This window comes from Xiphophorus hellerii, chromosome 9 (genome assembly GCF_003331165.1).
Source record: "Xiphophorus hellerii strain 12219 chromosome 9, Xiphophorus_hellerii-4.1, whole genome shotgun sequence".
Lineage (NCBI taxonomy): Eukaryota > Metazoa > Chordata > Actinopteri > Cyprinodontiformes > Poeciliidae > Xiphophorus > Xiphophorus hellerii.
The window spans coordinates 20,133,259-20,146,748 of record NC_045680.1 but is presented as its reverse complement, the minus strand read 5'-3'; the positions used below and the strand labels follow the sequence as shown (position 1 = coordinate 20,146,748).

At 42.1% G+C, this 13,490-nt stretch overlaps 1 protein-coding gene across 2 annotated transcripts; it reads left to right on the top strand.

Moving 5' to 3' along the window:
- The first annotated feature begins 2,531 nt into the window (after nucleotides 1-2,531).
- Nucleotides 2,532-13,488, top strand: fsd1 (fibronectin type III and SPRY domain containing 1). Of its 2 annotated transcripts, none has more exons than XM_032571686.1 (13): nucleotides 2,532-2,726; nucleotides 3,348-3,443; nucleotides 3,532-3,663; nucleotides 4,529-4,630; nucleotides 4,861-4,883; nucleotides 5,229-5,350; nucleotides 8,532-8,741; nucleotides 8,820-8,918; nucleotides 9,641-9,794; nucleotides 9,875-9,957; nucleotides 10,475-10,726; nucleotides 11,247-11,335; nucleotides 11,417-13,488. In XM_032571686.1, the coding sequence occupies exons 1-13, from the start codon at nucleotides 2,712-2,714 to the stop codon at nucleotides 11,525-11,527; spliced, it is 1,488 nt and encodes a 495-aa protein (XP_032427577.1). In that variant the 5' UTR covers nucleotides 2,532-2,711; the 3' UTR covers nucleotides 11,528-13,488. The 2 variants fall into 2 exon arrangements, with proteins under 2 accessions (XP_032427577.1, XP_032427578.1); XM_032571687.1 differs by having other exon boundaries at nucleotides 2,533-2,726; nucleotides 9,641-9,788.
- The last annotated feature ends 2 nt before the right edge of the window (nucleotides 13,489-13,490 follow it).

The window sequence follows — 13,490 nt, the reverse complement described above, 5'->3', positions numbered from 1 at the left end:
AAATATAAATGATATCCCACTCGTAGTATGAGCTGCCACTATGAAACATAAATAACACATTTTTTCAGTTCCTAATTACTCATTTTGTGCATTGATAATTCCCCTTATGTGATTTTTCTAATTGGTGGGGTTTTGTGTATTTTTGTCATACATAGTTTTGAGTAAAAAGGCCACTTTAAATGACCTTCATTAACTATTTTTAAAATGGTAAATATACAATGCAATCCTCATCACATAAGCACGGAAAAAGCTACGTCATGGTGAGTGACATAATTAATGATTTCTTGTCGTTCCCATCCAGAACAGCATAAGTTAGTTTTGGGCCCCAGGGATGGTTCGATGGGGTGTTGGAAGTGAAAAGTCTGGTGGTAAAACCTTACAGTTACAAACCAGATGAGACGGTGGTATAGCTGTGTTCAGGAAGCACAGAACAAGCCACAGCACCACTGAGCAGAGCTGAGGTGGGCTGTCGTGTCACGCTGCAGACAGAGAGCCCTCTTCACACAGTGCAGCTGTGAACAACACACGTATCTGAGCTACAAAAAAAACCAAAAAAACAACAAACAACACATGAATAATCACAGACTCTAAAGTCCTCTGCTCAATGTTAAGCTGCAGCAGAATAGAAACCGGATGACTGGAAGTTCATTACTTGTTCAGATCAAAATGAGATCAGATAGCACAGGAACCCAAACCTTTTTATTAAAGAAGTGAAATTGTTGCCATTTTGTGCCCTGACTTGACACTGAAAGAAAAACATATTATGATATTTTCAAAACAGAAGTACGGCTACTCAGCTCTTCCAGTGAGAGAGGAGGAAATCTTGGGCAATCACTCTCTAGACATGCAGAGACTGATTATTATTATTATTATTATTATTATTATTATTATTATTATTATTATTATTATTATTATTATTATTATTATTATTATTATTATTATTATCTTAAATTCAGAAAAAATGAATGAGGCACATAGTAAATTTCAAGTCTTGCAACAGATTCTCTGGATTTACTTGTAGACTTTAACTAGACCATTCTAACTCCTGAATGATTTCTATTCAGACCATTCTATTGTAGCCTGGCTGTGTGTTTAGAGCAGATGTTATGTTGTAGGGTGAACATTCTGACAGGTTTCAAACCTCAAACTGCTTTTCCCTCCTGTGTTGCCTTTTGATTTTGCTCCTTTCGCCTTCCTATTAACTGAGACCAACTTCCCTGTCTCTTCTGAAAAACAGTACTTCCACAGTATTATGCTCCCACCACCAAATCTTTCTGTGGGTCTGATGTGTTCAGGGTTAAGTGTAGTATTTTTATGTCTGGCAAGTCAAACGTGTGTCTATTGGTCTTGTTTGGCCAGTTACTTCTTCATGGTTTGTGGCAAATGGTGAACATAAATATGGTTGCATGGCCAGATTTGTGTATCGCACTTCACAAATCTGTATATAAGGCGTGAGTCCTGTGTCCAGTCATGGGTTTGGGTCATGGCCCAATGACCTTTGTCAAACGTCTTTCACCTCTCTCTCAATGCACTCTCAAAGAAAGACCGCTAGAGCCTAAAACCTTAAAAGAAAATGTAAAAGTGTTGCTAGGCACAAGTCCAGTAAATATTTCCATATCATATCAGCAACTATAATTACATCTGATCAGTTGCTGCAAGAATTGGTTATATTTTAATGTTTTGATGATTTCAAATAGCTTTGCTCCATTGTATTTTTCAAAGACATTGAACTGGTGACGGGTCTACCCCGTCTACAGTTTATCTTTTATTTCAATTTTAAATTTTTTTAATTTGCATATTTTAAAATAGTTTTCATTACATTATGCTGAATTCTTTGTGTTATTGTTATTTAATCTTTTAATTTCCATGTATTCACTTGGTTTTAGTTATTACTATTATTGTTACTATTAGTAATAATAGTGAAGACAAATGAGTTTCATCATTTGTCTTTATTTTTCTGTACTACATCATCGTGATTGAAAAAAATTACGTTTTATTAATTTAATTCAATTAAATTAATATTGTCAGTGACAACAACAACAACAACAAAGAGTTAAACTAACCTAAGTCGGGAAGTAAATAAAACAAATAAAAATTAAGAACTGTGCAGATAACAGAGGTTGGTTTGCACGACAGAGGAAACGTAATTGTCCTTTGTGATGATGGTCATAACGACGACGATGATGATGATAAAAGATCATATTTCTTCTTCAATAAGAATGAAGATAAAAAAAATTAGAAAGCGTACAATCTGATGACTGAGGTAGAACTAAGATTACAAATTTTAAATAACGGGGAAAATAAATGAATAAATAAAAAATACTGAAAAGAAATAAACTAAAATCTAATTATTATTATTATTATTATTATTATTATTATTATTATTATTATTATTATTATTATTATTATTATTATTATTATTATTATTAACGCTTAAAATTCACTGCAGATGAATCTGCCCAGGTATTTTCCATAATCCCTTTCTCAGGTCACAACTCGGGAACTTCACTACCCACAATCCTGTCTCGGCGCATGCGCTCTAAGCACTACGGCCCAAAGGCGTTGGTGATCGGTGTCCGTCCGAAGATGCGTTACACTCCGGCAGCATCAGTACCAGTTCCGCCTTGCTAAAGCACCACAAACCGGGGGACGGAGGCAGAATACGGTCGGTGTTTGCGGCTGTAGCGGCGCCGGTGCATCTGGACTGGAGGATGGGAGACCAGAAGGTGGGCTGTGGCCGGAGAAACAGGTGTCTCTGATGGGGGGGAAAGGACCGTCTTCAGGGCGTAGTGTACAAAGGAAGCAGGCGGAGGGGCTGCGAAATTAGCCAGTCGTGTGAATGTGGGACTGAACTGGGAGTTCCCAGTAGTTTAATTGGTTGAAATGTTAGCTGTCGTGGTTTATCGACGGATTATTACTGTAACAGTCCCGGACGGGACGGAGGGGGCGGGGGGGCCTTGTCGCAGCTCTTCTCACGACAACAAACATTTGCCAGTGTTTATTAATGAATGGGCTCTTTCTCTGCGGGTGGACAGCAGGGGACGGCTGACCTATCCGAGGTCTGATCTGGGTAACAATGTGAGTCCACTCCCATCTCTGAATCATTGTGTGGGTGCATTATTATCAAATTATAGATGCGCATCCTGCCGCTCCTGAAGTGTCCTCCCTCTATGAACCCTTCTGAAGTGGATGCAAAGAGGAGCTCAGAGCCCAAACCCTTGTGTGTCCACTTCAGCTTAGCTCTTATCAGTGCAGCATCCACTTCTGTAGGAAAGCGATTGGGTAAAGGAGAAACCCACAGCTCTCCATAGCATACATAACACCAGCTTTCATTGTGCTTCCCTTAGGAGTCTCTGCGCAAGATCACTCACACGCTGGCCGTGAAGAATGAGGAGATCTCCAACTTCATCTGCACTCTCAAACAGAGCCTGGAGAACTTGGAGGTACAGGCTCTTCTGGAGGGACCGTGTCCTGACGCCACGTTCCCCTGATTTCAAATAAAATTCCTTTTGTTGGTTGCTGTGACACCAGGCGAACTCCAACCAGGTGCAGGATGATCTGCAGTCTGAGTTCGGCTCCCTGCACGCTGCTCTGGATGAGATGAAGGAGAACATGCTGACGCGGATCAAGCAGGAAAGAGCCAGCCGCACGTATGAGCTGCAGGTAACCGCTGCGCGTATTGCAGTAATATTTCAGAAGCACCACTGCCAGTTGAAAATTGTCGCTTTTTTTTTTTTTTTAATTCATTTAACAACTTGGAACTTTTATTGGGATTTTTTTGAGCGGGTCCAACAGAAAGTAAAACATAAGATTGTTTTGTTTCCTCCTTTTTTGGGAAAAATGTGGCATGTGTTTCTATTTAGCTCCTCCTGAGCCACTAGAGCCACATTTTGCTTCAATTACAGCTGCAAATGTTTTTGAGGTGTGTGTTTTTGCCTTGCAAAGCTTTTTCGCATGTAAAATGAAATCTTTATCCATTCTGCTGTGCAACTCTTGACTTTGACTAGGCCTTTCTAACACGTGGACACGCATTCAGAGCAGCCTCTTCACATGCTGGTTGTGTCCACCTAATACTTTTACACCCTACGCTCCTTTTTTTGTTGTAAATTTGTTGTTGTAAATTGACTGAAAAACAAAGAGAAAAGACTCAGACAACACATGACGGTCATAATGCATCAGCGTAGTTTTCAAAATGGCCGCTGCTTTGCTTCTGGCCATTTACACGTAAAATTGTACCGTTAATTACGCTGCAGATGAGCATCTGCTGACATTAACGGTGGCAGTTCTTGTTTTAGTGGCATTAATCAAGCGTTTTACAGCTTTAATTCACACCTAACTGCTGATGCTAAAAAAAAAAAATGTTTCATATTAAATGGAAATTCGTTCAGGATTCTGCAGCCCCGGGACCCGGCTGTGACTCTCAAATGATGCAGGGAGCACAGCAGCCTCATTATTCTGAAAACAATCATGAGAATCTAACAGATGTACTCCTCTGTGTTTTTCTTTCTTTCTCTCTTTGCCCCCTCAGAATCAGCTGAACGCCTGCTCCAAAGCCCTGGAGAGCTCGGAGGAGCTGCTGGAGCTGGCCAATCAGACGCTGTGCTCCTCGGAGACGGACGGCTTCACCCAGGTGACCGACCCCGCCGGCGGCTGCTGCTGCTGTAACGCTGCTTACCTCCTACTCGCTGTTCTTCTGAACATTTTCATGCTGAATACCAGCATCCAAAAAACAAACGAATCTGTTAGACACGTGCAGCAAGTTGATCTCAGCCACTCAGCAACTTTTCATGTTAAGCAAAAACCGTTCCGTATCTCTTCTCTCCTTGTTTCTTCCCCCCTCTCTGTGCTTCTCGTCCCCAGGCGGCCAAAGACATTAAGGATAGGTACGGTACTCAGACATCTATTGCTTCCCTTTTTTTTTGTTGTTTCTGGTCATAGTCTCCTGCGAGCAGTGAGCCATCTCATAATGTAGCATTGCATGCATTCAGACCTGTAGCCACCACACCCATGTGTTAGACAATAAGCACGCTCTTGTCTGGTCTCTTTGAGTCTGTACCATCTAGTGTCAGCCCCTCCCTGGATGAACCCTGATCCCTCTGTAGCTCTGCTCAATTTATTAGATAGAATCGTCTTTATTCAATCGAATAATAGCAGGCGCTTGTTTCCACTCCGTGTTTTGTGTGTTTGTTTTTGTTGTTTTTTTTTTTTGTTCGTCTTCGTTTCTGCAGCGTGACGATGGCCCCGGCTTTCCGTCTCTCCCTGAAGGCGAAAGCCAGCGACAACATGAGTCACCTGATGGTGGACTTCAGCCAGGAGAGGGAGATGCTGCAGGGGCTCAAGTTTCTCCCAGGTTTGCGCCACTGTTTCTCAAAGAGAGAGCCGCTGACTGAAACAAAATGCAGACGCATCTCAGTGAAGTGGAACGGAAGATGAAAGTCGTAAAACTGAAATCAGGGTTTCCATAAAGGTTGTCAGTAGAACGAAGGATGAAGGGCGGCTGCTCTGACTTTGGACTGATTGGATACCAAAGCAGTTGGGCGTCTATGGCGCTCCGCTCTTCATCCAGACCCATTTGACTTTGATTTCCAAATAACATCCTAAATTTTAAATCTGAAAATTGAACTTTGGACCAGTGAGCAACAGTTGAGTCCTTTCTCTCATCGCCCAGCTAAGACGCTTCTGATGCCGTCTCTGGTTCGGGAGCCACTAAACACCAGCACGCTGTAACGTACGGCTCTGGAAAAAATTACAAGACCACTTTAAATGATTAGTTCTCTGATTTTACTCTTTATAGGTTTATGTTTGAGTAAAATGAACATTGTCCTTTTATTCTATGAACTACTGACATTCTGAGCAAAAACTTAGTATTTATTTGCAGGAAATGAGAAATGGTCAAAGTAGCAAAAAGGATGCGGCGCTTTCAGACCTCAAATAATGCAAAGAAAACAAGTTGATATTCTTTTAGAAACAACAATAGTAATGTTTTAACTCAGGAATATTTAGTAGAATAACCAGGAGGTTTTCAATAGGGTTCAGTGCAGTTTCTCTTCATTTTTTTCCAGAGCTGTATGTCCTGTATGTGGTTCTCACTGTCTTTTCATACCACAGGTTTTCCTTTCTCTTAACTTTTCTTTTATTTTTCGTGAGTAAAGCACTCTGAGAACTTCCAACCTGTTTAGCGATGACCTTCTGCAGCTTACTTTAATTAATGGAGGGCATCTACTGGAGGACAATCTAGTTTCTTTTGGTTGAATTACTGAAATTAGGGGTTTTTTTGTGATTCTAATTGACTGAGATGCACCTGTAGATGTTCACATGGCCACCGGTGTCTAATTTAACCTCATAAAGTTCAGGTTTTTCTCTACATTTCTTCAGTACCTGTATTTACGTTTGCAACTCTTCATGAAGGAATTTTCCTCTGGCCATTTATCATATTTTATAAATAAAACATACATCCTGTCTCTAAGTAGTTAGCTACTAACTAATGTGTTGATTCATACTTCCATGTGTATTTTCAGCATAGAGGCTTAGTGTGATATCTTTTTTTATATTTGTCTTTCCTGTGAAGAAAGATGTCTCTCAAATATTTCAGTCAGAAAACCATTTACGTCATCTCTATGTCGGTGGAGAGCATCGTGGCTCCGACCTCTGTACAATCTGCCGTGATCGCACAGAGACAAGAGAGACAATGTGTCCTTGATTCAGGAATCCCAGAGTTATGAATGTTCTCGAGCTAGTTTAGTTTGATTGCGAGGAAATTGTGACAGAGGATCTCTCCTGAAATCTGTAGAGGACGTTTTTGTCCTGGGATCCCTCAGGGAGCTTTGAAGTGAGAAATCGGTCGGAGAGCAGAAGCTGCTGATCTGGACTCACTTAAAGTTCTCATGTATTTCTACAAACTCTTTAATAACACTGTTCCCACATCAGAGGCAGCTGCTGATGTGTTTATGAAGATAACTTCACAGATCTGTAGCTATTCTTTGCAACCAATTAAGATGTTTTGAAAAATGTGATGATTTAAATGCCCATGCATTTACTTAAACATTAAGAAGCTTCAAACTGGAGTTAAATAATGAATCAGTTCATCAGTTTTTCACGGTCTACATAACTTCTTTTTAACTTACTAGTGGTTGTGATGCTGCAGGATTTGCTTTTCCAGCTGCATTTTCTGAAAAAAACCTCATGATGCAGCTCTAGCAATGTCAACTCGGTTAGCAGAGCTATAGCCAAGTTACAAACCAAGAATGTTTTTACCAGAAACAATTTAGCTTCATATTTATTTTTTCTTCTAACTATGTCTGATTTGGCTTGCAGTTTTTAGTAAACACACGTCTTTCTCCTGCTGACGATGTCATGTAAAGCAGTTGCAGGTTAGTGGCACTATTCCTACCTTTTTGTTTTGTAACGTTGATAATTTAGCTCGTAACATAATACAGTACAGTTCAAATTAATTTTGTGCGGGCAAAACTCACAGAAGTTTGTCTGATCTTTTTTTGAGTTATCAGTTCTTTAGCTGTTCTCACGCTGCAGCTGCATTTATCTGTGGTGTTCAGATCACGTGACACAGACCACAGCCTTTTAATGGTGAAAGTGTCTCTGTATTAAAGTAGCAAAAAAAATCCAGATATTTATTTTCGTAACTAAAAGCCGGAACTAACTTTCAGGCTTATTGAAAGTACTAAAAAGTTATTTCATCACTTCTTTTGTAGGCAGTTATCGCCCATATTCATACAGAGCACCAAATGCATGAGGTTTCACCTGTGCAGCAAAAATATTCAAACTATTTTGACTTCAGTTTACCTCGTTTCTGTCGTCTTATTAAAGTACTGTCTTTACATGTCCAAATTATTGTACTCAGCCTTAATTGAGTGATACTAACATCCTTCAGAAACTTGTAGGGTTACAAAAGGCTGCACAGCAAGCAACTTGCAAAAGTAAAATTAGATCTTTTGACGACACAAAGGTGAGGAAAAAAGTGCACACAGCGAGGGCCTTTGTCTGCAGCACAGCCTGAAAACGGAGCTTGGAGCCAAACAAAGGCTTTGTGTCAAACATGTGGACTTCCTGCGATGTGCTCCACTTAGCTGGCAAGTATGACAATGAGTCAAATGACGACTCATAGTGTGAAAGGGGTCGAACTCTGAAGGGAAACCACAAAGATCTGTCATTTCACACCTGTGTAAGGAACCTTGGTTTTGAAAACTTAACAGGGATTTCATAGTCAGTTTGGGCCCACCAGTAGCTGCTGTTCGCTGCTGGTTTTACTGTTTCATGATTAACTGGTCAGCTGTCAGGAAATGGGTTTTGTAGAGGGCAAGCTTCTTGCCCTTGGTGGAAAGTGTGCATGGTTTACCGCGGTCAGCCTGAATGGTGGAAGTCTGCCCCCTAGTGGGAGAACGTGATGCCTGAAGCTGTCCTGTGATTTCAAAGTACAATAAGAGACGAGCTCCTTTTGACCTTTCCAGAACCTGTTTCTGTATTGAAATGAGTCTGAGGGGAATTGTCACCCGCCCTCGCCCTCCTCGTTTCAGTTCCCGCCACTCCAGAGATCCAGGTGTCAGAGTGCCAAGTGTGTGACAACACCGCCACTATCGTCTGGACCCTACCGGAACCCGACAACAAGATCGAGCACTACATCCTGGAGCACCGCCGAACGAACCACGAGGGCCCGCCGCGCATCAGAGAGGACTACCCCTGGATGGTGGTGGAGGGGATCCGGGAGATGGAGCACACGCTCACAGGTAGCAGGAGGCCTGCGGCCAGAGATCCGCGGCTAAACTCTGACCAAAGTTACTCAGTGCTCCTGTTTTTATTCTCAGGCCTGCGCTTCGACACCCGCTACATGACGTTCAGAGTGAGGGCGTGCAACAAGGCCGTGGCCGGGGAGTTCTCCGAGCCAGTCACAATAGAAACCCACGGTGGGATAACCAGCAGGGCCGCAAACTAACTATTAGTTTAGCAATCGATTATTCTGACGATTAATGGGATCACAAACCTGACACATTCTGCAGATTTTTTTTTCCATTTCACCACTTAAGCCTATTTATTCAACATTGTAAATTAATTGAAATATGTAAATGACTCAGTTTCTATTTGAATTTTTTCTTTTTTTAATTGCTGTTTTCATGCCTAGGATGCAATAACAGGATTCCTTTAGTGACCGCTTGACCATTTATAGCAAAGGATGCATCTGCAGCTAATAAAACACTTTTAAAATTAAAACTCAGCCATTTCTGTTTGGCTAAACATCAATACCTGATGATCTGATCTATTGATTATTTTTTTCTGTTAGTAGAATTAATAATTGGATAGCAAGAGATGGTTTAATGACATGGTATTTGTAGGGGTCAGTGGATTTATTTATTTATTTTTGCAAACTTTTAATCGTGTGAAGCTAAAACTTTGGGTAGAACACATTTACAAAGTTCTTTTTTTGTCTTAAGTGTAAAATGTATATATTTTTTGTTTTCTTTCAGGGAATGTCTGTATACTCCAGTTAACGATTAATCGATTACTCAATTAGTAGACGGATTATTAAAGTAATCGTTTCATCCCTGATGACCTTAGAAAGGCTTAGAAAGCTCTTCTGTTTGAGCTGCAAATCCCCATCCAATCAAAACCTTATTGTTGGTCTACGCAGCGTTCACCTTCAAACTGGACTCCAGCTCGGCCCACCAGAACCTGAAGGTGGACGACCTGAGCGTGGACTGGGACAGCAGCGGAGGAAAGGTGCAGGAAATCCGCAAAGAGAAGAACAGGACCAACTCCCCTCTGCACTCCCCCGCCAGGTTTGTGTAAGACTCCGCCGCTGCACGCGAGGAAGGTTTCGGTGTTTCCTTTGAGGTTCTCCAGCATCCGTCTCTCGTGTGAGCAGGTCGGCGCTGATGTCTCCCAAGAGAGCGCCGACAGCGCGGCCGGGCAGAGACAGGTTCACGGCGGAGTCCTACACCGTGCTGGGTGAGAGCAGCACACAGCTGACCAACTGTCAGACAAAAGACAGGAATGTTTTAGCATGTCTACATTCAGGCCGATAGGCATGCAAAGCGCTTCACATGATAAAAACGTAGCACAATGAACAAGTAAAGATGAAACGGTACCGTGCAGTGGCAAAAAGAGAAGTCGTAAACTGGGACCGTAAACATGTAAATGTGAGCTGGTGAGACAATGAAGTTCCTTGAATGAATCCTTAAAAAAAGTTGACGTCCAGAAGAGAATTAATCCATGTTCTATCTGTAATTGATTACAAAATCAAACAAAATTTTGTGTCAATCAATTTTAGAGCAAAATGAATCTATATCGATTTTGCTTGATTTTGTTAATTTGGCTGGGGAGGGCAGGTAGATCTCAGGTGACCCCTGGAAACCTTTTTTTTTTTTATCTTTAAAACGGTAGCAACACAAACAAGATTTTTTTCTTGTTCAAGATTTCTGCAGCTCTAGAAAGGCGTTGATCGTACATTGTTGTTTCCCGACAGCCGACACCATGATCGACGCTGGCCAGCAGTACTGGGAGGTGAAGCTGGACAGGGAGAGCAAGGCGTTCGCCGTAGGCATCGCTCTGCGGAGCCTGGGCAGGTTCGACCAGCTGGGGAAGAGCAGCGCTTCCTGGTGCATCCACCTGAACAACTGGCTGCAGCAGAGCCTCACCGCCAAGCACAACAACAAGGCGCGCACCCTCGACTGCCCCATCCCGAACACTATAGGAGTCTACGTCAACTACGACGAAGGTGAGACCGCTTCGAGGAGTTCAGCGGGGCGGGCGGGGGCTGATTTTGGGGGAGGACACAGTAAGAAGGCCTTTAATTTAATACATATGTAACCTTTCAAAAGAAATAACCATACTTATTAAAAGAAAATAAACAATAAATCAAAACCAATCTACACAAGCAAGAGTAGCAATAGCTCAACCAGCGCGAGCTTCTCAACGGTCATGCTGCTTTTAAAGGCAGCTCTGAAAAACGCGTCATGTTACAGTTTGTTAGCAACTGGCTAAATCGTTGCAATGGCTGAAAAAAGTGTAGAAACAGAGGGCGCAGATACGGGAAGTACAGGAGACCATATTATATCATTTGAGGTAGAAAAAATAGAAAGTTGGCCACTCCGAGGATAGAAAAAAAAAAGTAGAATAAAAAGCTTCTAATCCAGACTGGGCATGGCTGACACTGTTGGCGGGCCGTGCAGCCAGGGCTGGTGAACAGAAGGATTTCTCCACCAAGTGTGATTTTTTTGCTGGTTTTTGCTCTGCAGGTGTTGTGTCGTTTTACAACGCTAAAACCAAGCAGCTGATGCACACTTTTAGAACAAAGTTCCAGCAGCCCGTCATCCCAGCTTTCATGGTAAGAAAACTTTCTCTCAAAGCGTCTGTTGCTAGAGTAACGGATCTGAAAACGGTTCTTGGATGTGCTTCCCCCCTGCAGGTGTGGAACGGGAGTTTCTCCGTGGTGACAGGCCTGCAGGTTCCCAGTGCGGTCCAGAGCGGCCAGAGGAAGAACAGCGGCACCAGCAGCTCCAACGCCAGCCTCACCTAGACGGCCGCCCTGAGCTCCACCCGGCTTCAGTCACCGCTGCAGGTCGAATCCTCTGCACCGACTGCAGGCGGAGACGCACACAGCAGAACAGTTACACCACTTAATCTCGGCCGTTTCTGCCTCGCATGGAGGCGGAAATTAGATTTTTTTTTTCTTTTTTTTTTTTTTTTTTTAGGGGAGCAAACAGGCGATCTGAGTGACAGAATCTGCCGGCTGGTTGCTCTTCTTTGAGACTCATTAGACCCAAGTATGAGTAGTTAATGTCTCGCTGCACATTCATCCAGCTGCTAGGGTTGGCGATTTTTAGCGCTGGCCGCTGCTTCCTCAGCTTCACCTGAACGGTCAGCTGTGCCGTCGGCTGCAGCTTCATGAGTCATGCTCCGTCCCCGTGCCTTCCTTCTCAGGCCAAACCAAACACGTGCAGCCCCCCTCTATGTTCCTGCTTGTTCTGTTTTAAAGTCCTGCTCTGCGCCAGCTTCAGTATGAGGAGGTTATAGCTTTGTTGACTCATCAGTAAACCAGTCCAACATAAACAATGTCCAGCACTTAAGCAGCTCAGCACTGAACTGGATTATTTAACTGTATTGTGATGAGATATTTGACTTCTTGCCTACTCAACGGTATTTACAGTTACAAATGATAGTCATATGTTATTCAATGTAGGTCTTGAGCTTCCTGTTAAAACTTTCCGACGCTAACATTAAAGCCATGACACGTCCGTCCATCTGATGTCTCTGCTTTGTTTGCAGTAGAGAGACCGTCCTATGTGTGGCTCAGCAGTATTCAATAGTCTGTAACTCCTCTCTTATTGGCACTCATGGGAAATCTGTGTGAAAAGCCTTTAAAACAATTCACCTCTCAATGGATTGTAATAAACTGACACTGAAAAGCTGTTGCTACAATATAAGCCTTCATTCCCAATAGGACAAAACTTCTTCAACATTTCCCAATGTTGGAGCACATAGAGGGAGATTGTTTTGTAGGTCAGGGGTCTGAAACTCAATTATTTGGGTTCCTACAACTTCTGGGTTGTGCTTTGGCTTCAACTCGGTTTAATTCAGGCTTTTGATGCAAACATATCCCCCATAGAGGGGCACAGAGTTTGAAAGATCAACCAAAGTCCCAATGAGAGTCAAGATTTTTCTTGAAAATGTCTTGATGTTTCAAAGACTTCATGATGCAATCAATACAAGAGAAAGAGGCCTAAACAAAGCCATAAGATGCTGTTCCAGTTTTGGTTTCTGGAAAACCTCAATCTTATTCTCATTTGACCAAAAGCACCCAGAAAACGTTAACCTCACATGTTTGTGATGGTTTTCGGACAAGACTCACCTGGTAGGTATGTAGAAAGCTTCTTACAGTGGAAACTTGGTGACTACAAGTTACAGTACCAGTTGCTTTAAAATGATTAATCGCTCCGACCGTAGATACAGACACGGATTATCTGGATTAGCTGCTTACATCCGGTTTACCTAAGTGATGTGTTGAAGAGTGGCAAAGAGAAATGGAATAATCCTGTCAATTAAAATATTTAAAAATTGTGAAATGCTTCGATTCTAACTGAAAAGTTAGAATTAGATTAATTCAACTTTCCTTTTGAATGTACTAAAAAGGAAAGTTTTGACTTTTCAATGTAAAAATAAGCTCCTAAAATAAGAGAGTGACTTCATTTGAAGGCTTTTCACGCAGAGGTAACAAATCAAAACGTGATTCAGAACCACGGGACGGACACGTCTTCAACTCTGTACTGCGACATCCATGTTGTGCGTTTCGAATGGTTGGTGTTCTAGTTCATCTCTTCCTGAGTAAATGCAGCCTGCTTTGCTTTACAGAACGACTCATCCAGCTGAGAGGCAATTACACTTTATTTCACATGCTGGCAACATGTCACGATTTATTGTAAATAGTTTCATTTTTCCACTATAGTGTATCAGTAATTGAGGTAATAAATGAGTGAGAACGC